This window comes from Geospiza fortis, unplaced genomic scaffold (assembly GCF_000277835.1).
Source record: "Geospiza fortis unplaced genomic scaffold, GeoFor_1.0 scaffold165, whole genome shotgun sequence".
NCBI lineage: Eukaryota > Metazoa > Chordata > Aves > Passeriformes > Thraupidae > Geospiza > Geospiza fortis.
The window spans coordinates 977252-1004379 of record NW_005054442.1 but is presented as its reverse complement, the minus strand read 5'-3'; the positions used below and the strand labels follow the sequence as shown (position 1 = coordinate 1004379).

Here is a 27128-nt window from a genome sequence, read left to right as displayed (position 1 = left end):
CTAAAATCATCAGGGCAATGCAAATAGAGTCAATACATTATTAGCTGAAAATGATGGGGCCTTTTAAGAAAATAAATTTAACTTTACCACACAAAGTTGTTAACGAAAACAAAACCTGGTTAAAAAATTGGAATAAAGTTATCTGAATGACTGAAAGTAATTTCATATTCTTTGCCACTGTCCCCTTATAAACGTAATAGTACTTCATTTAACAACTAATATTTTCACTGTATAGTCACACTTCTTTCTTATTGATCAGTTTCACATTTTCTTCATGAAACTATGAAAAACTCACAAATGTAGACTTTCCAAACTGTAGTTTCCAAACTATAGTTATTTCTGCAATCTTTTCCATATATTCAGTGTTTAATTAAATAAACAAAAAGAAAAAAAAAACTACACAAATGAGCAGAACCAAACACAACAGCGCATTAAAAATATGACATTTAAGCTGTAGATGCATTGCCATAGAAATATATTCTTGTTCTAATGCCACAAACTTTCTAGCCTCTTGAAAAAAACAGCCATTAGCTGAAGAGAATCTAAGCTCTAACCTCCATATAGGACTAAGAGTCTTGATTTAAATTCCTGTCTAAACTTAGGTCCTCAACAACACAGTAAATTTAAGTATTTTTGAATGTCATAAAGTATGAAAAGATAAAACCTGTTTCTGAGCTGTTGGTAATGGAAGTTACCAGGCATTAAGGTCTCCTGTTGCTGGAACAGGTGCCTCTGCACTTTGTCACTATGGCAGCAGTAACTGAGGATGACAGACATCATTATTAAACACAAAAGAGGAAAAATTCTGAACTCATCAGTGATGTTGCAAATGCAAGCAAATTCTAACTATTCAACTTAAACTATATAATCTTAAGGATCTCTGTCTGTTTTAGCACTGTATAATCCAGAGGAATTCTATTCAACACAATGCTGATAAATGACTGGTGATTCCGTCCTGAATATGTGTTGAATTGGCAGCAGGATGGGGTTTTAGTTCCATTTCTCACTGTAGAAGTCTTGTTTCTGCTCTGCACGTTTGAAGAAGAAAGTGCTTATTCTGCCATTTCATTCAGTTCATGGCATTTAATTTTATCGTTTAGGACAGACTTATTTTGATTACTTTCACTCTGTCCATACCTTTGAATGCTTTAAAATGTTGGACAGCTGTGAAATATAAGTATTATGCAATCTGACTGTACATACATACATATTTTCATAAATACATCTAACAGGGACCTTGGAACCAAGTATGTGATATCATGGGACAAAATCACAACAGGCTGTCGTATTTGTAAAATCTAGATTCAAAATAAGAAGAGCTGAATTCTATCAATGTTGTCAATACACAAATTAAAACAAAAAATACAGCATTAGTTAACCCATGAAATAATTTAAACATATTTGCAAATTTCTTGACAGGAAAGGTGTGTAATTTACAACACTGAAAACTTGTAGCAACCACTGATTTCTCTGCGCTGCACTGGAAGTCATCCGACAAGGCCGGCCGGGATGAGCATAGTGACAGCTCCCAAAGGCAACTCCCAAACATCTTCCTCCTTTGGAGACTTTGGTAATTGTCTGGTGTATAAAATGCCAATGCACAGGCTTCCTTCAGGTGGTAACTCCAGCAGTTTTCCTCCCCTGGCACAGTCCAGTCTGCCCAGGTCAGTTATTGTTGAGACACTCTAAATCCACCGAGCAGCAGACATTCCCATTCTGCACGGACAAACAAGCACAGCAGGTCACAGGGAGCAAAGGGCTGTGGCATGCAGACATAGGGCCATCCCTGACACATCTAAAAACACCTAAAAACACCTGCCCCCAGCACCCAGGGTGTTGGGATTGCTCCCAGCAGTGGCTCTCTGAGGAGGCCAACCTTGCCAAATAGCACTGAATTGGCCTGAACTGCCACAGGAACTTGAAACCTGGATGCCCATAATAAAATACAGCAATTGCAACAGATGAGTGGGCTTTTCTCTCATGCAAGAAGTTAATGGAAAGAATTTTGATGTGATCCACACAGACAAGCTTTCAGCTTGTCCGAAATTAGAAGACAGGTCAGGTTCTTGGTTCATGGCAGACATGGAGGGGATGAGGGCAACATAAACACCATACAGCTTTGGAATTTAATCCATTGTTAAGTATCTTTTTCTAACATAAGTCATTTATAAAGCTATCTTATGTAATAAAAAAGTACAGCAACTACTAAAAGCCCAAATGGGCTTTTTTTTAACTTTTTTTTTTTTAATCCATCACAAATCTACAGAAAAAAACCTCAAAAGAAAGGCAGAAATGCTACCTTCAATAATTTAAAGGCCTGAGGCAATAGCTTTCTCTCCTAGAGTGAACAGAAGAACATTTTATATAACCCTAAACAACATTTTCATAATTCTGATATTAGCACAGTGGAGTCATCACTGCACAAAGGGAAATAGACTGCACTCCTGCATGAGAGCCATTGGATTAAATACATCTTGATGAGATCAGGGGACAGAAACTGTGACATTCCCTTCCATCACTGCTGTGGGAGTGCCTTTATCTCAGAGCCGCAATGCCTTTTAACTTGTGTACTTGCTGGTGAAACTTTTATAGCAGTGTTTTTGCTTCAGCTTACCAGCTCTGTAATACACATTTTCATCAACATCCACACTAGGTAATTACTGAAATGTTACTCTTGACTCATACTGAGAATGCCTGAAGGGCACTTCAAGAGAATGTCTGAAAGTTGCACTAGGATGGTAACGTATCTGCGCTCAACATTTTCAACAAGGAGAGAATTGTTTTGCTTATACTCTGCCAGACAGAAAACACATGGGTTTTCTGTTGGCTCTCAGTCTCATTTACTTCCCCAGCATCTTAATGTGAGCCTCTAGGGGAAGAAAAGGGCCCCAATTTTATCAGGTACATTCCACGACCATTCCACCTGGCCCGTCATACCTTGCATTTGCAGGTTGTACAGGGAGATCCCACCATTGTCCATACAGCACCACTAAGCCTTGTGATTCCATAGCCATCTGGACAGGTTTTCCTGATGTCATAGGTGATGTTGTCAGCCAGACAGGGGTCACTGACACAGTGGGGACAGCACTCTCCTTCTGAGATGGCTGTGTACTCGCAGTTCAGGGTCGGGCACTGAAGAGGCCAACAATCCACTTCTCCTTCCTATAAATATTGAAGCAAGTGTCATTGTATTTGCCATTTATGAACCAACAAGAAACTTTTTACCCTTTTGAAAGCATTGTTTCGCCAAAATTGCAACAAACTGAATGGTTCAGACCTCAGTTTGGTTGATCACACAAATACATGTTGAATACTGAGCTGAAGCTTCCTAAATGTAGCAGATTATCATGTGGTTGATTTCTGACTAAACAACAACACTCATTATTATAGCCGGAGAACTTGAGTTCTTTGGGGCTTTTGAAGGCAGGGTTAAATACTCGGTACTAATATTTTCTACAAACGATAATTTTTGCTCTGATTGCCTTGCAGACTCATGCACTCTTTCTACTCCTGGTCACATAAACATCTCTGCAGGATCACAGCAAGCGTTTAAATAGAAAATTAACACTGCAGATAGATGTAGGTTAGTATGTTGGAGAAGCACTGAACATTGATTTTAGTAGCAACTGCCAATATCAACTTTATTGTCAGCTCCTAAAGGAATCATTAGAGCAATACCATTTGTGTTCCACTGACTCATTTTATTCCATCATTTATTTATTTTTAATTTTATTGTTATTTTTATTTGAAAAAAACCTGAAACAGTTTAGCAGATAGAGACAAGGAGAAGACAAAAACATCAGGTAACTTCTGCACAGTGTTTCTCTGTGTGTCTAAATTTATCTTGGAAAGTTCTTCAATAACTTGCTCTGTACTGCTCTGTAAACACTTCAGATGCTGAGAACATCACACACTGCACAGAACCTTACATATAACACTGATTTAGGGCATCACTGCCTTACAGCTTTGGATGTTATCCCAATCATAAAATTAGGCAAGAAACTGCAAGCCACAACCTCAATACTTACTCTGTGCATTATGGATAATTACCTCATGGCAGTAACTTAGCTTTGAATGTAATTTCCTTCCTGATTCTCAGACACCTCTTGATTAGTAACATATATAAAGACTGTGTTATATAGACAGCTATAAATAGAAAACTGATAATTTTAATGAACTTCATTGATGCACTAATTAGCATATCTGTGGAAAACCTAAAGCTTTAAGGGAATAATCCATAGTGTCTAATGAGAAAACAAGTGATCATTATTCTGTATGTTTTTCTAGTAATTTCAGTCTTCTTTATCCTTATTTGGTTAATTTTTCCTAATTTATACAGTGGCACTGGCACTCCATGTTTCTAGATTTGCAGAATTCAAATAAATAAATAAATAAATAAATTTCTTATTCCTTTTGACAAGACAGGCCCACTAGATGTAATTAAAAACTGAAACTTCTCCAACCAACTCCATCACATGCATAAAAGGTTTGAAGAAGTCATTAAATATCAGAGAACCTCATAAAAGTTCTCAAAAGCAGATTAATGCTAAAATTAATATAGTGTTGAGTTTTCCAAGCCTTTGTCAGGCTCTCAATTTTTCTCATTAGACCTGCTTATTCAGCAGTAAGACAAAAACTGATGATGTAGATTTCACCTCTCTGGGGCTCTCTAAGTGTTTTACCATCGCCACCAGCCTGAAAAGCAGGTGAAGGAAGAGCCATGAGCCTGCCTGCAGGTGTGTTCTGCTAGAAGCCACAATCCTTATTGCCCTCAGTGCCCTCCACCGTGCTGTGCTCATACCAGGCAGCGGCAGTGCTGGCAGCTGTAGGTCCAGTTGTCCCCGCTGCGGTAGAGCCTGTGGCCGCTCTGGTGCAGGCACTGGCTGGGGGCACGCGTGTCGCACTCTGGGCAGCAGAACAGGTCGGCGCTGGGGCTCCCGCAGTCACACGCTGTCCTCCGGCAGAAAATCCTCCCGTCCTGCCAGCACACAGTGCCCTGCCATCAGCCACGGCCCAGGGAAGGGCACGGGGCGTACAGCAAAGGGCACGGCTTTGGCTAATCAGGAAATGTTAATTTCTTAGTGCACTCCACACCAATAAGGAGTGGATTGTCACCATGATGTTTTGTGAAAAATCCCCTCATCAGAATTTTTCTCCTGAGAAGCCTCAGAAAAGAAACGTAAACAATAATTATCTGATTGCTTGGAATGTGGTCTGGAGGTTTCTTACCAACAGGTCCATCTTGATTGGTTCCATGTGAATTGTTTTTCACCTAATAACCAATCACAGCCAGCTGTGTCAGACTCTCTGGTCAGTCACAGGTTTTTATTATTAATTCTTTCTCTAGCCTTCTGATGTCTCCTTTCTCTTTCTTTGGTATAGTTTTAGTATGTAATTTTCATAATATGATGATATGATATGATATGATATGATATGATGATATAACATCAGCCTTCTGAGAACTTGGAGTCAAATTCTCATCTCTCACCTCGTCCTGGGGACTCCCAACACCACTACAGTGGATCTTGCCTGTCATAATACAACAAATACCAGTACTACCCCAGGTTCTGTCAGTGCATGGATCCAATTCTGGCTGAACCTGACAACACTGTTTTCCTGTCTCCAGCCAACTGAATTTAAAAGCAGTCAGTATCTCAGTGAAATACAGTGAAGCAATTTCATATCTCATTGGTTACATCAACAAACTCTTCAACCAGTTGCCACTGTAATACATATAATATTTATTTAGCACTATTTTGACTGAAGGAACCACTGTGAGGAAAATAACTTGAATAAAGGTGATCCCTTTAACTAAATCAGGGCAAAATATAGCGCAATCACAGTAGCACTAATTGTTCTTGATTCTGACCTCTGTATCTGTCCCACATCTGGACCTACACTACACTAGCTTAAAGATAAAAGAACTTATCATTCATTATAATTCAGTGCATGTATTACAGAGGGCTTGGATAAAGCTATATTCAGCTTTGACTCACAATATACAATTCCTAAAGCAACTCCATTCATTTCATTGCAGTTTTTCCTAGCCTCATGGGAACTTTGTTCTGAGTCTATTATCTGATGTAAGGAAGAAAATTTCATTGCCACCAAATACAGGAACACCTTTCAATGCAATGGAATTTATTTTGTCTGATCCTTGAAAAAAACTGATTTCTAATAAGGGTGAGTGCAGCTCAGGATGTCTTTCCACAGGCAGCCAAAATAGCCATAAGCATGGGAAAGGCTTGAGTTGGAAGGGACAGTGGAGCTCATCTTGTTCTAACCTCCCCTGCCATGAGCAGAGACACCTTCCACTAGACCAGGCTGCTCACCTTGCAGCATGGCGGGTGACTGCTTATGTACAGGAACCAGGGTTGGGTTCCTGTTTTAAAACAAAGCCTTATCCACAATGCAACATGTACAAAATCAGGAGCCCATTTCCTTGGCCATGGGTTTGGCCAGGTCCAGCTGCACATCAAAAGCCAGCTTAGCCCAGCAGCTCTGTCAGGATGACCAGCACCAGGCATGCAGGGCTGTGACAGGAATCCAGGGAACCTTGACCATGGCAGTCTCTCTCCTCTTCTGTGCTGATTAATTATGGCTAACAGCAGCCCATCTGCTTAAATGCAATTCAGTTTCTAAGATTTCAAGATCAATTTTCAAAATTCCCCTTTTGGCTGGTGATACAGCTGGTAATTCTGTGTTTCCCTGAGCATGTTCTATGTTGCCTTTACTCTCCATATTTCAGAACACTGAAAAAACCCGATGATTTTGTCAGAGAACTTTTGCTAATCATAATACATTGCTACTCTGTTTAGTCTCTAAGCACCTGAGTTTTGTGTACAACCTTATTAGCTCTGGGCATTTCAAAAAACATTTTTATCCCTATACTGCAGTGGCACAAAGCCTCACAAGCTACACGATCTCATGTGCATCTTTGCAGCTCACCAGTAGCCCTGAGAAATACATAGAAGATTGAGAAATAGATATAGAAAACCTTCTTTTCTTCAGGTGAGTAATAACATATAGCATCTCATTACTACCTCTTCCTTCCCACCTTACTCACTGAATCAGTTCTACATTCCTCAAAAGCATCAGAGGTATGCTTATAAAATTGTTCTTATCAAAGGAAAAACTGACACAGAAGAGAACAGCTGTTAAGGCTGGTCCAAGTTTTCACAGAGCCCCAAAGCCAGTTTGGAAAGAAATCAGGCCCTGCAAAAACCAAACCACCAAATGGATCTCACCCTCAGGAACACACATGAGCTTGGCAGATCCCCCTTCTCCCAGTGCTGTGTGCATCTCCCAGGCCTTTTTTACAGGCAAGGGAGGGCTGCCTTAACCAGAGACAGACTCAAAAGCCCAGACATAGCCAAGCTTTGCTTTTTTCATGAGAGCACAGTAGCTTCCTACTCCAAATTCTAGCCTTAGATGTGATGGTCTATTAAATCCAAAATAGTTCAGAAAGATGCCTATATAAGACATGTCAAATGTACTAAAGGAACAATGTTAATTTATAGTTTTGAGAATTTAGGATTTTGTAAACTTTATGTACATTTCAATGAACAAGAATGGTTTGAAGACACTGGGTCCGGCGAAACACTGAAATAGCCTGTGCTTCAGTAATGACACTTTGCTTCATTACATAAATGAAGCAATAGAATTTCTTCTATTCTACAGTATTCTTCTTCACAAATAGCTTTGAAGTTCATTAAGTAAGGTTAATGTATTTCCTTTGTACCAGAATACAAGTTAAAATATTTTAAAGCTGGTAACTATGTGTTTCAGCCTGAATATATCCACCTGTCCTTTGCCAGTGTAACTATAGCAAAACAAAAGCCATTCTTTTGGATAAAACAAGTAAGTAGGATCATTGCAAAGTAGTATAAGGAATGGTCTAGTTACATTCTGCTCTTTTCCTCACTGCACATTGAGCAGACTGCAAAAGATCAAGCAGGGGCACTTTTCCATGCAACTGCATGGAAGGGAGAGGTTTCAGCAGTCTGGTGTAGTGGAAGCTATCAGGATGTATAAAAATGCATTTCATTAAACACTGAGTGTAGACTTTCCATTCTGCCTGAGATGTGATATATAAGGAGCTCTTCCTGTTTTCCTTAATCTGTAGACAAGAATTTGCTCTTGAATCAGGCAGCTACTGGAATGAAATTAAATGCAAATGTTAATTCACAGAGGGAAAAAGTGCAGTGAGGAAGACACATAGTAAGAGTCATAACAACAGTGTCAGGCTCAGTTTAAACTATGTACTAGTTAATAATTTCTGTATTTTCATATACTAGTAAGAACATTCAACATAAGATATACATGCAATGAGAAATGGTAAATAACACAAATTGCAAGCAATCTAAAATGTGACTACTAATAGTTATAATTCTGCAAAGGCAGACCAGATGTCTTCACATATATTAAACTGCTTAGTCTACTGACTGGAAATCCTTTCATAAGCTTGCCAGCTCCCTCAGATTACCATAAAATCTTGATGTATATTCAGTAAAGTTGTATACTTCAGTTTCTGAAAGGAGGAGTTTTAGGGAACTTGAGGCTACTTGAAGTAAAAAATATAGCAACTCACAAGAACATATTCCCTACTGAGCCCAAACCAGCAGTGTACTTTTTAGGTTGTATTCACTCTGAAGGCTTAATTTTCCCTTCTGCTACACCCCTGCAAAACAGAAAGGATGAAGCTTTCAGCTTCCTGCAACTTCAAAACTCCTCCTTCCCTCTGCTCCCCTCTGCTTCTCTGGCTCCCAAGCACTGAGATATGGAGCAGTGATAGGCCAATTCCATGCTCCATCCTCAGCTCCTCACAGAGGCCAAAACCTAATTTTACCTGATCTCATGTATGGGCCCATAGTGCTCTGCTGTGCCTTTGGACAGCTTTACCCACGCTATGAACAAATCAGGTCAAAGTGACCATAAAAGACCAACCACTTCTCAGATTAGGGTGTTTCTAAAATTCTCCTGATTTCAAAGACAGCATTCCTCTGTTAACTAGTGAAAATCAAGAAAGAAGAGTCAAGTGTTCTTCTAACTTGGTTACCATATGAAGAAAAAGTTTTAAAAAAGGTAATGTCCAGGGGAAAAAAACCCCAAACCAACAACAAAAAACCCCCACCCTGATCTAAATGTTAACTCTTTAAGGTACCTCCATTGGTACCAGACCTGGCTTCTCCAAACAAGCAGAGAAAGCTGCACTGCTCAGGTGGGAGACCTGCCAACATAGCCAAGGAAAAAGCTGGCCTTAGCCCCTCTTCACCTGGAGGAAATTAAATGCCTGCTGCTGGGTTTTCTGACCTTTCTTCTCACCCAGTTAATTCAAATGTATTCCAAGCACAGGGAAACACAGCCAAGAGAAAGTGGGCTGACTACAGTGCTGAGAGGTGCATATTCACAGGAAAGAGAAATTAAAGCCAGTTTTCAGCATTTCCAGGAAGCATGCTGGAACCTGCACATTGTGTTAAAGGGTAATGGGTAAAGGGCAAAAAACCCTCTCTGAGGCACACTCTGAAACGCTCTGGCCCACAGGGTGACATGGTAAAAGCTCAACAGGACTGGCCATTATTCAGTTAAGTGTGTGGTTGAGCAAATCAAGAAAATAAAAGCCTTCCCAGAAGAATATCCCCATCCCAGCTTCAGTGTCCAGCTTACCTTTTGCCTTGGGCCTAGGCTAATATTTCTGCCAACAACAGCATAAATAGGGTTTCTGACATGAGCCCAGAAGATGAAAGCCTCCTGGAGGCCAGGGCAGCTAGATCTCACCTTGCAGGAGCACACGGAGCATCTGTCCTCCCTCAGGGTCCACACCTGCCCATTCCTCTTGAAGCCACCTTCGTGGGGACAGTCTCCAGTGCAAGATGGCCCAGAGGGACAAAGGCAGTCAAACCCTCCTGCCAGGTTCACACAGGCTGAGTCATTCCAACAGGTGTGGATCTTTAAGGCACACTCATCGATATCTGCAAAACAGCAGATTTATAAAAGCTTCAGGCACATGTTTCATGGGGGAAGTTTTATTTCTGAATTAAGTAATTATTGCTTATTCTTGGTGATAGATGAGAATGCATTATTTTTTATAGCTTCTATATTTACTTGGTAGACTTAAAGCACTGATGGTTTTTAGGTTATTCTTCAACATTTACTTTGATTCCACAAAGAACTCTCAAATGATCTCCATCAGGCTGAATTGTAAATGCTGAGTCTGAGGTACCTTGGTGAAACCATATATCAGTGACAAATTTGAACCTTCAGATAAATGTGCATACTAATTTCCCAGTGACTGGAAACTAGCAAGCAGAGTGACTTTCTGTTAACTAGACCACTCTCTGTTCTGGGTTTTACATCAAAATAGAAGTGCATTATTCTTTATAATTTCCTAGCACAAGCAACATTCCCCATACTAAAGCAGTCAGTTGCATCCTTTTCCCATTGCTGGAAGGTGTAAGTGAATTGGAAAAAATAAAAGAGAGAAAAAAAGAACTTGGAGGCACCTTATACACAAAAAATATGTCTTAAAGCTATGCAGTATGATTTAGCAATGACACAAAGAATAGGTGACAAGAGAAAATGATTACACACCAGAGAAAAGTGAATTACAGTACCCCAATAAATTTGCTCTTGGAGGGTAAAATATAATTATGCAATATGAATTTATCTAGGGAGTTCATGCAGTGTTCTTTTTCTTGCAATGAAAGCTATTAGATTTTTAAGCACATTGCATTGCTAAAAATTGGTGTTTCTTTCAGACAATAACTTCAGGTTTTTCTTAAACAATATATTGGCAAATTGTCCAGATGAAATACCAGTAAACTGGTGGGTCTCTTTTGTTCCAACATGAACAATGAAAACTGTAATCAACAGTGGAAGGAAGGGTGGAAAATAAAACCCTTTAGAAGTATGTGATGGTTTCTGTCATGATAATTCCAGGATAGCATTAGATAAATTCAGAAATCACAAGGAAGAACCACCATACTTATAATTTGAAATTACCTTATTGCTAGGGTGAAATTTTAACTGTTCAGTATTACCCAACAGTATTTTTAACTTCCCTCTAAACCAACACAGTCAAAATAACTTACAAACAAAAGTTACCTAAAGTCTAATTTAGGTAGGATGTGATATCCAGTGGCCTTATTTTAGGACAAGTGCCACAGGTTAATGATTCATCACCTCAAAATGTCCTATCTTAAAAGGATTAAGAATTCTCTCATTCTGCTGAAGGAAACTCTTTACAACAATCATATCGCTAAATTCAGTCTGGTGTGGATAGTACAATTCCTGATTTCAATTCACAAATACTCCAGGAACAAGTTGGAAATGTGCTCACACCCTTGGATTTGATTAAATGTGAAAATCAGTCTGCACAACCGAGTCAAAGATTTGGGCTGCCAGAAAATGACTGCTCCTTGTTGTGCTCATAGATCCAAAGGGAAGCTGGAGGCAATTTATTTCACTGCCTTCCCAGGGCTTCACTCCTGGGCTAACCTGTGGGCCAGTCCTTTGCACAAAAGGTCCCAGTGGCCTGACAGCCTGATTCAATTGCTCATCACTCAGACTTGCCTAAAAATGGTGCATTTTGCTGTCCTGAAAGTCTTAATTGACAAAAAAGAACATTGTTGCTCTAGTGCACAATTTAGCCATAACTGAGTACTTGAAATATTCACTGCTGGTGGTGAAAAAGCTGGAGCACTAAGAGAAATTAAAATTTGTAGTTCATTGTTTAACAAGTGCCAGAGTACTGCAGGAAGTTAAAAACCATGAAGACTGACATAAAGAGAACTATGAATGAACTGGTATCAAATAAATTATATCCAAACAGCTACTTTAAAACTTAAAACATTCTCAAAGATATCCCATTTTCCTTTCAAAAGACTTTGACTTGTATTTTTTGTTGAAAACAAAGGTATAAATGAAGTATTCAAGTTGCCTTTGGTGGTTTCAACAAGCACCATCAATACTGTCTTCCCTACCACATTAAGAGCTCCTTGACTATAATCTGTATAGGAGGTAGTAAAATAGTGCAGATTAGAAGGGTAGCTTTCACAGCCCAAAACTAAAGGGATTTCACAGATGAAGATAAAGCCATATTGCCTACAGAGTTGCATTTAATTGCTTTACTTATGACACTGAAATCTAATTCTGTTTCCATGTAATTTAACAGATTTATGGAAAGCCAGATGTTAGCAATTATAGAAACTAACATTATTCATGTTTTCAATAGTACAGACCTGTTCACACAAAGCCAACTTAATCTCTTAAGTGCATGCAAAAAGGAAGAACCCCATTTATGTACCTCTGCTGCTGTTCTCCATTTAGCACACATAAAAAGGATGTCCCCATTAAGAGCAGCCCAAACTGGTAATTGGGTGATTCTTGATGAAGAATCAAGCAAAGCATGAACATGAATTCCTAAGTGCTATGCAGCTTTTTTGGTTCTTTCTGCAAATAATAGTTTATTATTCTTTTATGGCATTTATTATTTAAAATTTTAGTCATTAGTGAGATATAAATGGTTTGACACTGCACTCATCTTCAGCAGAACTTTTAACAGAACTAACTTTTTCAGAATATCCCTTTGGCAGTTTTTTAGTCGATGTTCATTGCATTTCCTAAAGTCAGAACAGACAATGTTCCTAGTAACTTGGGGGGAAAAAGTCTGTCTCTCCTTCAGCCTAAAACCAGACTGGGGGCATGGGGAAGGAAGAAGAGCCCAGCCAAATGCCCTCACATTGTTAGCTCTCAGTTAGGTGCAGAAAATATTTTATTTTAATGAAGATCAAATGGCCATATCAGGGTGAGATCAACATGTAGATGGCTATGCAAAGCATGAAAAAAGTACTTGTATTTAGTGTGAAATTTCTCCTTAACAACTGGAATCAATGATTATTCTTAGGTTATTCTTCAGCATTTACTTTGATTCTACCAAGAACTCTTAAATGATCTCCATCAGGCTGAATTGTAAATGCTGAGTCTGAGGTACCTTGGTGAAACCATATATCATGAAAAGCTTTTTCAGCTTAGGTGTTGAAAAATTAGCCTAGTTCAGCTGTCCAAAACAATAATTTAGTGAATGTGAAAACTATGATGAGACTTTTGCATTTAGCTTATTTTTGTAGTGTTCAAATCCTTGCTTAGCTGAAATTCTCCCTGTCCTGTCAGGTTTCATTTGCTTTCCCACACCTGTTCTCAGAAGATGCAGGCCCAAAACTGGAACATTTAAAGATGGCCAAGGCAAAAGTGCACACAAATCTCATTTCCAATTATACCAACACAAAGTAGGAAGCAGATAAAATATTAATTTATAAATCAAGCAACTTTGAAGAACACTGGAAATAGCAAGAAAACTCATTATTTTCCTATATATAAAGGACAGGACCAAAACATCTGTCTTTATGTTTGGAGGGATTCATTCTTTCATGTATCCTGTCAACCTATGGAAATAATATGATTTTCACACTTGAAATAGGATTTTGCAATTTTGTTCATTACACTGAGATTCTCTGTAGCAAAACCTCCTAATTAACCCCATTTAAAGTGGCAGAGCTTTCCTTACCCTCTCCAGACAGTTCCTTTTCAAGGAGAAGTGAGGATATAGTGGCAACACCCATATTGAGCAGAAATTTGCTTGTACTGCAAAAGCTTTATGCAATTTTCTATCAACAACAGCAGCAGCAAAGGGATTGCTGCCAAGACCCTCACACAAGTGATCAAGATCTCCACTCTTCAAACTCTCCAGCCAGTGCTTCTATAAACAAATGCACAGGCACAAGTGACCATGCACATTTTAGCAATCAGTCACATTTTGTGGATGAAAAAAGAAAGAGAAGAAAACCACCCAAAAGGTGCTCATTCCCAATATGCTCTCAAAGTACATGGACAGCTCAGTAATGTGGGCAGATAAGAAAAGAGAATCAAAATGGAAGCAAATAATCCCCTGAGATGCAATTTCCTTTTCCATCCTTTTTGGCTGTAATGAGAAGTAATTTACCTCAGATATTATGAGAGGTCCCACGGCCACTGCATGGGAATCAGGTAGAAGACAAGCATGACTCTACATATCAACACAAGTTCATTAACTTGCTTTCACTGAAATTTGAAATCAATCCCTGGCTACTTCATTTCTTAGTTTTCAAGGCTATCCAGGTTTTAATTGTAAGACTTTTCCACAGCACCTTAATAAATGTGTGCAAGCAAACCATGCAGTGTGGAGTTTTGTATCATCATGATAAGCTGTTGCAGAAGAAAGAACCCCACTAATGTGCTAATTTTAACTGTTATGGTACATTAAACCATTACAGTATATTGTTAACGTGAAAAATGTAAGCTGGGCTCCCAAACCAATGTATGTACAAGTTAACTAAACTCTGTTTTGACAAATCATTTTTCACAGACAACTTGTCACTTAATGGTTGTTTTGCCTTCTTTCTAAATCAAAGTTATTTGGAGTTGTCCTTGAAAAACTATCACCAAGCTGATTCATTGTTAGCTAGAAAATATTTGATGGTAGTACTTTTATTCTATAGAGGCATAATGGTCTATTAAAGAACAGTGCATAATAAATTAGATTCTGAATGAAGAATTTACTAAAGCTTTCTAAAAATACAGAAATGACTAAACACAATTACCTTGAAGATATGTAACACAATTTTCTGTCAGAATACAAACATTAGAATTTACTAGATGGAAAGTAAGTAAAATAACCTTTATTTTACAGGATAAAATCCACTGACACCAACTCTGATACTGTGAGCTTTAACACATTCTACAAACAGAATAGAAGAAAGCTGTAAAATAGCAGCTTCTATTTGGCCTTGGATACTCTGTACCACATTCAAAACTTTCTGCCTTCATAGCACTTCCCTATCAACAGATAAGAAAGTAATTCTCAGGCATATGGGAAGATTTTCCAGGGATGGGTTTTTTCCTTTTTGTGTGAAACAGAAAGGGGGAAAAATAAAATCTAACCTCCTTTGCTTTTACCTTCTGACCTAGATAAGAGACACCACTGCAGCATACCATGGAATACATGAAAGCTTCAGGAAGAGATTTAAAGTCCATTCAGATCTGACCTGCCAGCACTGCTGCACCCAGCTTTTGTGGGAGACTAATACTTGTGGGGTTTTCTTTCATGAGCTCTTGAGTCCTCCTTTTTCCAAGCTCTCAGTTCCCCAAAGCAGCAACTCTAATCCTGCAGTGAGGTCTAGCTACACTACCTTTCAGGCTGGAATAAATAAATCCTGTGGGGATTTGGTGGGAGGAGGATCCATGTTAAGCTTCCCTACAAAATTTGTAGTGGTTCCTAAAGAAAAAAAATAAAACCTGACAGGCACCTCTGCCTTGGTGGTTGTTCCTTCTGTGAGTGCAAGACCCATTGAAGGGACCAAGAAACAGAAATGATCATGAAAAAAAATAGAATCAGTAAATCTGCACTCCAGGGTCTGAACAGCACTCTACAGACTGGAAGCATCTCACTTAGAGATGGAGATTGAAAAGTATAATTTGCTTTGGGTAGATAGTCACAAATACTGTATCACATGACAGCTCATTATTCTCTATGAAGTTTTATTGTTTCTTTGCCTCAGATTGCAGCCAAGCTCCTATTACAAAATTAAAAAAAAAAACCAAAAACCAAACAACGCAGCAGCTGTAGCCTACAGGTTTTAATTGCCAGGCAAACTTTGGTAGCAACTTTGTACAGCAATTGTCTTTTGTCTGCAAGCAGTTTTTCTTAATAACACATTGTGAAAGACCAGGGGCTCATAAAAACACTACTGTGGGAAATCAAATTACATTCTCTTAATTTGAGTCCACTCACCATCACTATATGAATCTGACATCCCTGATAAAAGCTGTCTTTGGTTGATATTTTGAGCAATAGAAGAATTTGCCCAGTCTTGAAGGGGTCTGACTAAGCCACACATCCTTATTATCCAAGCTCTGGTGCAATATTACGACCTTCACTGCCACATTTGCTGATTTACTCAATTGTCCCTCACCAGGCAACAAACTCCCCTGTTTTCTCTTTGTCAATGAGAATTTAGCTTTTAGAAGCACTGAGGTATCACACTTCCCAAATAGATGCTATGTTTCTTAATGTTTTGCAAGCACTGCAGAGATAGTGCAAGCAATGACTCAGCTCCATAACGCCCACATAAAATGGAGGGAAAAGGGGTTAACCAATATGTACATAAATGTATCCAACAAAAGCTACTGGCTGCCTGGGCTTTGGGCAATCAGTCAGAGATGAGTACTCCCTCCCACTGCCTTGTGATGTTTAAGACTCTGTGTAATATTTATTGCTATTATTTTGTAAGAAAGGTTTAATCTTATTTCTTATGTTTTTAGTCTATTTATTGCTCTCCATGTTTGTCCTTCAGGGAGGAACAAAAAATGTTTCAAAACACACTGAAAGACTATGGCTCATACCCAATATACACAAATTCAATATACAATACACCAGGAAAAAATACTGTTGCTAAGCAGATGAACCCTCTTTTATCTGAAACAGAGTGAAAGACACCACTTCTGATTCTAAATGTTCCACCATGCAAACAAGTTCTGTAACATGACATATTAGCTAGAAGGTGCAGTGTTCTCTCTCTGCTGTTTTACCCAATTCTTAGTTGCATTTTGAAATAAACATCAGGGTTTGAAATTTGTCAATATGGGTTAACAGAATCTTCCAATTAATTTTAAAATTATTTTATTTCATTATACTGGTGAAGCAAACTGGTTTATTTCTCTTCCTCACTGGTGCCCTGCAGCAGATGGTTCAGAGAAGCTATTTCATTAAAATAACCCCACTAATTTCACGTTCTGTTTACAACTTGCATATGGCAAGAGGAGCACCTCACCTCACAGACTGCCAGCATGCTGTGCAGGTCAAAATGAGGGCAGTGTGTTTTCATGGAATCTTATTCCTCCAGTCTCCATCAGAACATCTGGGGCTCCTTTTCGCAGCGCCCCACCCTTCAACAGGGATTCAGTGCAAGCAGTACTGACCTTTCCAGAGCCGAGCCTGCCTGGGGGTCAGCCAGAGTCTTGCCTATGTGTCTGTCTGTCTTCTGACATCAGCCTGGCTCTTGATCTTCTGCTTCCCAAATGAGCTACAGGAGGCACGAGGGATGGGGCTCCCCAGGTGAGAGGTACAAGCACCGGAAAGGCTAAAAATGCCTCTGACCCCCAGCTGCCTCAGGGCTTTCTGAAAGTTATGTCATGGGGCTTTGACTTCTCACAAAGAAGGTATTTTCAACATTGCTCCATTCATCACTCATTTTACAACATTCAAATAAACCAGAGGAAGACTCTTAACATTTGAGAATTCATTTAGAAATACATGACTTTCATCTATTTTATTTATGGAATCCTGAAATGCTGTAAAATTTGCCATTTTTTACACAGACACCCTCTGAAAAAGTTCCCTGCTGTGATTTTATTGAGCTCCCCACCAGCTTAGGACAATGTGTAAAAAGCTAACTTAGCTGGACAATCTACAAAATATTGCTTGGAAAATCATTATCATTCCTCTGCATTTTTAAATTATGGCACTACCTTATCCCAAGGACTTCTAACAGCCAGAATTCATAAAAGATGGGGATTTTTTTTACAAGTAAATTTATATGTTTTTGTACTAATTTTTATTTTAATTATAGATTTTAAACAATAGAAAAGACCCTTTGAAGTTATGGACATGGTAAATTAAATTTGCAGCATTAAAAAAACCCCAACAAAACAACAACAACAACAAACCCTCCCCCCGCAAAAAAACCCACAAAAGGAGAAGAAGAGCTTTAATAGAAAACTCATATAACTGACTTGAGATGAAGTAACTGAAATGCCAAAGAAAGGACACAGTAACAATAGGAGCCAGTTGATCTGTACCTTACAGAAGTTAAAATGGGGTCCCTTCTAAAGAGTTTTAAACTCACCTGATGAAATACCACATAGAAATTATGTATAAGGCAAATAACTGAAAAGATGGGCGAACTGTAAGCAGGGGAAAGGCAGAATTACCATCTTCACCATGGTACCCAGAGCCCTAGAGCCAGTGAGGGCACACAGACTGCAGGAGCCAGCATTAACTCCTCATGGAGCCTCATCCTTTGTCCTCCCATAGAAACACTGACAGACTCCTTTGAACTCATTAAAAATCCCTCTCTGTTCACGCTCTTGGGACCTTATTCTGCAAATATGGTGCATAGAGAATTTGACGTTATTTGCATAATTCTAAAAAATTAACGATGAAGATGCTGAAAAATGGAAAACAAGCAAACCAAAGCAACACAGACATGCCACAGATAGGTTCTTCTATCACTGGGTTGAAACCTTGAATTGGAAAAGCACCTCTTCCCCTTTTGCGGGCAGTTGTGCTCCCCAGCAAGGCCACTTCCACTCCAGGTTTCCCAACCCCTTGCTCTGATAAAGGGAGCAGCGCAGTGGGTCAGGCTTGGGATGCCCCTCCTAGCTGGGGGTGCTGACAGACAGACAGCTCGATTCCTGAGACCCTGCTCAGGAACTCCACAGTCTCTTGGGAACACCATGCAGAAGGATGAAAAGAAAGGCTCTCTGATGATTGCTTACCCACACAGGACTCCCCGGCAGGAGAATAGCTTCCATTGTCATGGAAACCGCTTCTGCACTCACAGTGGTACCACCCCGGGAGGTTAACACAGCGTGAATGGCTGTGACACGCAATGATCCCCTCTGCACACTCATCAATATCTGCCTCAGAGAAAAACACAAGCCAACCGGGAAATTAATTTCCTTTGACACCAATACTGTAGGTTTGGTTTTTTTTTTTTTTAATCTTATTGGTTTGGAGTTTTTTTTAAAGATTTCCTTTAATAGATGGATCAAGGTTTATTACAGTTCCAAACAACAGACATTTAAAGTGTGACTCACAGAACAACAATAAAAAATAACAATAATACATCATGTAATCTGTTACAGACAAGACATTCTTTTACACCATGATTTGCTGAAAATGCAAAGCAAACATGCAGATTTTTTGTTCCTCGTTTGGTTTTTTGTGTTGGGGATCTCTGTTTGCTTTTTTAACTCAGAAATTACATTTGTCTGTGCATTTAAAGCACTGCAGAACAGGCTGTCCACTGAAAAGGCAGTTTCAGCAATATTCCTGCTTTACAAACTGCATGTGCCAGGACACCTTGGAAAGAAAAAGCTTTTTTTTCAAGATTTGTGTTTCCAGCATTCAGCTGAGATATTGGCAGCTCTCTGGAACTGAAGGTGCTCAGACCACTTCACAAACACTGGTTAATCTCTTTTGTTTATGTGATCCAAATAAATACCCAGTACAAGTGTAACAGCGTGTGACAAACAGAAAAAGCAGTCCACGTTTCAGCTGCAATAAAACATTTAGCTGGAAAAGAGTGAGGCAAATGACAGCAAGTCTGTAGCAATGGAAAGATACAGCACGATGAACACCCTGCTGAGTGTCAATAAATGGGCTGTTTTCAGAAAGGGATTTCTCAAATTCCTGCAACACGTTTAATAGAGACTTTGTAATTGCCAGTAACCTCGGCTAATCATGGCTGGCACCTGGCTGCTTCTCCCCTTTGAGCATTTTTCAGCACATTTTGTAGGCTTGTAATTAAAATTAGCAAATTAATTATATGCTAACCTTGTGGTAATTTACAAAGCCATTATATTTTCATTCCTCTATTCAGCTCAAGCTTTTTTTTTTTTTTAATTTTGGACAGTTTTCAGCTGGGTAACTTATCAATTAAAAGGAGACACAAATTATTCCCAAATAATTCCCACTTTCACCCACTAAGATTTTTTTTTTCTTGGCACACTTAAAATGTGCATAAAAAACAAAAAAAACTTGGTGAAAACAGGTTTGGAGATGACATTTAGCTCCACAAGGATCAAAGGACAAATGCCTCATGATCCTGATGCAAGACTGAGTTAAGGTGATTAACTAACCACAGAATGTAGCTTTTATCTCCATTTCCAAACTACATACACCAATATGGTTTCATGGACTGCACTGGAGTCATGTTGATGTACATGGAAATCAATTTGAATGAAGTATCCTTCAACACAATCCCATTTCCTTACATCTTACAAGCAATACCATAGAGAAGTTCAATTTTTCCTCATTTCAGTAACAATATTTATTCTTGTTGAAATATGGCTGAGAAACCTAAAAAATGCCATTTTCCAAGATTCGTGTTTGCCCTCACTCAAGCATGAACCAAGTTATCTACATAACAGGATCATAAACACTATTTATTTCTAGCTTTATTCAGCTCCCATCTAACAAAAAAGTCAATTTTTAAATGCTTTAAGATCTGTCACTGCTGTCACCTTTTCTGTACTTTGTACCTTGTGGAAGCTAATTTTAGTGTTAAAACACTGCACGAATGTAGCTGTCCATCAACGGTGAGTGCTGCTTGCAAACTCAGACACTTCCAATTCATTACAGCAAATGGAATTTATAACCATGATCTTTTCACGTGTCATGGCTGATGAAACAGGTTTAATCCTATCTGGAAAGTGAATGACTTTGCTACTGCAGGTCAATAGCAAATGAATCCCTCTTCTTACCTTCCTTTCTTTCCCAGTGTTGGATTGGAGAATGTTTCTGTTTGAAGACTGCTTTCTTGCATCAGTCCTGTACTGGACTTCAATCTGTTCAATTTTACATTTTTAATTTACAAAATTAATAGAGAGTTCCTAAAGTTCGTTTCTAAGCTTAAGCCCTTTCAAAAGTATGTGATTTAGGCTCATGGCAAAGGACACTGACTGACTAGCAGTCTGCTTTTCAGAAAGCCTGTCTGCCAGGGTACCAAAACTTAGCTAAGCAGCACTTTCCTCAATAGAAGAAGAGCCATTAGGTCAAAAAGTAAAATAATACACAGAACTCCCTCAAGACTAGATTACTTTACTGTGGCAGCACCATACCTGTTACAGCTTTTGTTCCCTGATGTGTAGGGAGACACTAACCAATTCCTTCAACCAGCAGAGCTAGGAAAGAAGACTTGCTTTCAGTTTTACAGGTTCTTCCTTTACTTCCTCATCTCCTTAAAGCAGTGGAGCTATGCCAGTATTGTCCTACACAGGCTGGGGGCAGTGGGCAAAGGACAAGAGAAGCTATGTGGGCTTTTTGGGAAAATCTGCCATGACAGACACCACTGGTGTGGAAACACTAGGAAAAAACTCTTCAAGCTCTTCACCACTACCAAGGTTAAGCTCAGCACCCCTCCTTGCTCCCCAGCCCAGCCTTCTCCAGCATGCAGGTGCTGGATCCAGGCTGGGAGGATGGTGCAGGAAGGAGAATGGGAAATCAATTCTCCCTCTGCTTCTGGTCAAAGGAATCAAAGGATTCGTTTGGGAGCACATCAGCAGCAGCACCACGTGATGTGACGTGCATGAAGAGCTGTATCAACCAGGAAAACCCTTAACAGCACCTCTGCTTTTCCAACACATTCCTGTTCCTTGAAATTGTGCACATAAACACTTTTTAAAGGGTTGGAAATACCATGGTGAGCTCTGCAAGCTTTCCCATCATCCTGTGCATTGTTTGTAGCATGTGCACAAACATGGGTCAGCGGGCATAGGAAAATACGGTGGATGTTTTAGAAATTGAGATTTATGGTGCTCAGAATACCAAGAGGGAAAAGCAAATAACAGCTTCATAAAATGGTGTGTCATACACCATGACATTATTTAGTTCAGTTAATAGACCACTTCCAGCTGGACATCCTATGTCCTCAAAACACTTTTTCTGAGCATTTCTTCTGCACAGAGAAATGTTGATATAGATAAGAGCCAGTTCAGGGAGTAAGAATCAATTCACTTATCTTCATCATTGCTTTTCCATCTTTAGATTCTAGCACCATATTTGCATATTTGCCTCAGGATAAAAGTCTGGTTTGGTGTTTTGCTATGAATTTGAGTTAGACATACACACTATTTTTGTGTGTTTTGTGTGCGCAGATGCTTACCAGAAAGTACTATATGTACTTTCTTCTTAAAGGTATGTTAAGCTGAAATGAAAGTGTACAGTTCTTACCTGTGAGCGAGAACAATGTAGAAATTATATTCTTTTTCAAAGGAGCACATTAAAACCTGATCAGAAATTCTGTCACTTCACACAGGCCAGAAGAAATAATTGGTGGGCATCTTTTGGCTGTGTTGCCATGCTGCAGGTGTTGATTGCCCTCAGTGCTCCTGGCAGCAGGATGGGCAGTTTTGTCTGGGCTTTCTGCAGATCTGCATTAGTATCTAGATAGTCTAAAATAGAGTGCTTGAGAGAAAATGCCAATTTAATGTTTCCTTAGGAAGTGGAAAGTTTCATAATCTTAATTTTCCTCTGCAGTCTCTGGCTAAATATCTGCACTACCCTTCCATTAAGGGCAGTATTTTTCATTTCTTGCTCTAAGACATGCTGCTTCTACCACCATGACACTGTTTTTGTAGTTTTTTTCACTCAAGCTTTGTTATAACATCCATGTAAAAGGAGATCTCATGCAAACCATCCTGTTGCCTGCTTTTACCTCACTCAGTCATTTGACTGCCATTAGTAGACAACTGTTAATGGATCTGGAAACACTCCACTACAGTGGCTCTGCAAATGCCCATAAATGGCACATTTTTGCACTGGAGAATAAAGGCACCGGTTGGTTTCATATAAGCTCTTGCAAGATATTAATCCTGCCCTTTAAGGACAGGTCTGTAATTTTTACTTTTAGCAGCTTCTTGAATTATTCATATAGGTATTTACGCAGACAAGATAAATAGGATAATTTGTCTCAAAATAAAACACAATGGCTTCAGAACCCTGTGAAAAATTAAAATAATTCAATCTTTTCTAATGCCCTACCACATTTAAGTCACTGTGTGATAATACTAAAAGGAAACCTGATCAGTGTCATGTAACAGCCAGCAATCTACAGTTTCAATGAGACAGAAGAGCTTTATTGTAAAAAATTCATCAAACCATTACTGTATTCTTTTTCATGCAAAAAATAAACATTCCTTATCTTTAGTTTCCACTGACTAGGAGACCTATAAGCAGGAAAAGCGTGTACTAACAAGAAAGGATCACACAGGTCTCAAGCTTCCTGAATTAAAACTGTACCTTGAAAGCTGACTCCATTGCTTCCAGAGCATTTCATCTTTATTTCCCACATCATAGCATTTTTCAACATAAAAACACCAGAATAATGCACCCAGACAACTGAGGCATTAGCTATATTTAAAATACAGCCTCTTCTCATCTCCTACTCCAGCCTAAGCCTCACTTCCACAAGACAGAGATAGCAAAAAGGGATGGCACTGACAGCACTATGCAAACAGTGCTCCTGCTGCACAGGGTTCATTCCACTATTTCAAATAAACCCTGAAAGCAAAGACAACTACTTTGGATGAGAACAGATGAAAAAATCTCTTGCTCTCTAAAAAACTCCAACAAACCCTCCTATCTGCCTACCTCTTCAGTTTTACATAAACTTATATAAAGACTGAATTTTATCATTTATTATTAACCCTTACATTTTTTAGATCATTAAATCTCTATATTAGCTTTGACAGCTCACTACAAGAGGGGCATGCCTTTATTTTTAAACATATGCAAATGTTATATGCATAATACAAAGCACAAATATAGCACCAGTAGCCACCCTTAAAGTCTGCTAGATTTTCCCAATCCGAGTAGGGATTGGAAAAATCTAGCAGACTAGTTAAAACACTCTGACCTTGTCACAGGTTTGCAACCTAGTGTGCCTGGAATAGCAAGGATACAGCTGGAAGTGCAATTTAGCGGTTAAACAAATGGAAACTTAGAGAACACAGATAACTCTGTAATTAACTTACATTTGAATAATGACTGGTGGCTGTTGCTCAGCCTCATGGGGCCACTTCATCCTTAAGACAACAGAGATATTAAAAACCAGGAAGGACAGGAAAGGCATCTGTCTGAGAACTATCTGCTGGCATTTTTAATCATCACTTTTTAGTTTCACAGCTTTAGGTATCTCAGGCGATGAAGACTGCCCCCACCTCTGCCTGCAGCAAGCTTTGGAATAACTGCTTAGGAAATTTTTCCTTGACATTTAGCCTCCTTTTTAATTATGTTCATTTTAACTCATTAGGAGATTCGGGGCAAACAATTAACACCAAATAACATATTCCTCTCTCTTGAGTAGTCATGGCTGTTTTCACAGACTGATTTTAATTGCTTTATATTTATATTGGCCTCTTCAGTTCCTTCTCGGGCAGGAATAGTTTTGCCTGTATAAATGGTACAGGCTTTGGTCCATTTTCCTACTTTGAGGATACAGTGGAAAACCATAAAATTTTTAATTTGTTAAGATAATGAATGAAATTCACATTCATTAATAATCAAACCCACACAAACAGTTTAATAGCACTATATGGCTTTCAGGGATGAAATGTGTGCTCGCCATCCTTTATAATTAAAAAACAGCTGTAATATGCTTTATTGTGTAATTTTGGACTGGAATAAAGATTTTTAATCATTTGAAACTCATGTGCAAATTCAGAATGATGAGCTCACCAAGAATAAATGGAATTAAACCAGTATCAGAATAATAACACAGACTAGTTGTACCAGCATTTTTTAAGATTAATTCTTTTAATATATAACATCGAATTTATGGAAATTCATTTTAGTACTTTATATACTTATACAGTCCAAGATGATGTCTTTATAAGTTTTGTGCATCTCTCTCTCATACCCTCATGCTCACTGATTTCCATGCTAATTTTGCAGCACACTTGGAGTATGCAACTGAAAGATCCTGGCTCATTCAAATAAATTTCACTTCACAAGACTGGAGCTGAAAGAATTTTTTTCTTCTCATATCTAAAGATTACTGGGTGATGTAGGACATAAGAACTGGAAGGAGACCACTCAGTAGAAAGCCTGGCAGGGTAAGGAACTGTTCCATATTTAGTATTGCATTGGAGTTTTCATTGCAAACAGGATTTTAATTATCACTCCACAAGCCAGAAAAAGTCTGTCTTCACAATTAGTGGGTTAAGTTTCAACCTGAGGCAGAGACTTTCTGTCAAATTTGAGGCTGATGGTCAAACTTCAGGACAGAAGTTCAGCTCATTGCCTACTATCACCTTGTACCTGCTGGCAGCATCCCACAGTTCTCCAGGAATGTCCTCTCTTACTCCTTTTCACATTATGCTGCTCCTAAACATGCTGAAGCACTTTGTCAGGACTCCGAATTTAGTGGTTTTTCTACCTAGTTAGGAACAGAGTGTGTTGTTCATGCTACAGTTACCCATGTAAATCAATCTGGTAGCATTTCTGCAGAGAAAGTGAAGCACAGACCGCTAGTGAATCAAAGACCACCATGATTTAATTTCTATAATATATATACCAATAATATATATTTATTGGTAGAGAGATATAATGTGCAATCAACAGGTGAGATAAATAAGGCAGAGAAAGATACAAATACCTTTCCAAAGTTCTCCAAAGCCAAACTGTGAGAAACTTCTCGATTTCGTAATTCCAGTCCACTGTCCTGCCATTCAGGTCACCATTCTCTATTCCCTATAAAAATATTCTCAAGAAACCAGGCAGAGACAAGGCCAACTTTTGCTACCTTCATGATTCATGAACATGAGCTTTATTTTTTAAGAATGTTCAGTATCTTCATCCACAATTGCTAATTCAATTAAATTGTGATACTGGAGTTGTAGCTGCATATATTATATATAAGCGACTATTCAGAGTATTGGATATGCATACTAGAATAAAATGAAAACCAAGATCAATAGGAGAGGTCTGTTGTGTCAAGGAACTTAAAGCACACAGCAGGTATTCTTCTACACAGCCAGGATTATACAATTTTTTTTAAAGTTCAAACCCATTCCTAAAGCAAACTACTTTCACATAGACAGCTGCTTTAAGCCTATTGAAAGCATAACTGCTGTAAAGTCAGAGGCATTGAATTTACAATGACTGGTAAAACCATACTAAAAACTTACTACAGATTGCACAATTACACTTCAGAAAATCTGCATGGCAAAATCCATTAAGTATCTCATAAAAAGACTAATATATCAATGAGAATAAAAAGTGCTCTCGGCAAGAGATTTTGGCATCCTGCAATTAAAGAGTTGTGCATTCTTTGCCAAGATCACAAAATTTAAGAATAATCACGGGGGAATTAAGAATAATTTAAGAATAATAAAGGGGACAGATGTTAAGACAAAAGAGCTGCTGGGTGCCAAGCAGCTGGAACACAGCTTGGCACAAAAGGAACTGGGGCTCCTGGTGGACACCAAGGTGAACACCAAGGCGAACACCAAGGCGAACACCAAGGCGAACACCAAGGTGAACATGAACCAGCAAGATGACTCTGCTGTGAAGAAGCTGGATAGTGTCTTCAGCTGCAGGAAATAAAGAACTGCCAGCAGGGTGAGTGAGGTGCTGGACCCAGTTCTGACCTCCCCAGCACCACAGAGGGATGGAACAGCAGTGGAGAGACCACCCTTGGGACTGAGGGTGAGTGAGGGCTGGGGCATCTCTCACAGGAGGAAAGGCTGAGAGGGCTGGGCCTGGTTAGGCTGGAGAGGAGAAGGCTCAGAGCGATCCTACAGACACATATGAGTACCCAAGGATGCCAAGAGGAGGGAGTCAGGCTCCTCTGAGCAGTGCCCAGTGACAGGAGCAGGACCCAAGGGCCCACAAAGTGAAACACAGCAGGGCCCATGTGGCGTTGTATGTTTTAGAAGTATTTATATGAGTTCAGTTGTAAAATTAGTTATCCCTTTTGTAAGTTTAAAATATGGTTTGGTCCTCGGTTCCCCCCATGTAATCCCCTCACAATGGTTTCTCCCCAAGCTGTTTACCCCTTGTTTTCTCACCAATGGCTTGTCCCTCAAGACGACTGATCCCGTGATCCTTCCCTTTATGCCCTTATAAGTTTGTTTCCTCCCTCCTGGTGCTGCCCACTTCCCCTGTCTATCATTGTAACCACCCCCCCTTTATTTCGAGAATTTTCCATGTCAATCATCATTAACTCAATGTATGACTTGCCTCCAGAGTCTCTTCCCTCCCCTATGTGATTGTCATTCGTCCAGCTGTGTCTCGTACTGATTTTTTTTTT

At 39.2% G+C, this 27128-nt stretch overlaps 1 protein-coding gene across 2 annotated transcripts in view; it reads right to left on the bottom strand.

The window, feature by feature from the left end:
• Positions 1–314: 314 nt before the first annotated feature.
• The window catches only part of NELL1 (neural EGFL like 1), a 298387-nt gene continuing 271573 nt past the window's right edge, over positions 315–27128 (bottom strand). Inside the window, exons 15-19 of one of the 2 annotated variants that reach the window (XM_014309619.2) lie at positions 18592–18732; positions 9778–9971; positions 4802–4978; positions 2938–3162; positions 315–1716 (exon numbers count right to left, since the gene is read on the bottom strand). In XM_014309619.2, the coding sequence (XP_014165094.1) occupies positions 1666–1716; positions 2938–3162; positions 4802–4978; positions 9778–9971; positions 18592–18732 (788 nt within the window). In that variant the 3' untranslated portion in view covers positions 315–1665. The remainder of the gene's footprint in view (positions 1717–2937; positions 3163–4801; positions 4979–9777; positions 9972–18591; positions 18733–27128) is intronic. The other variant, XM_031062241.1, reaches the window with a different exon arrangement.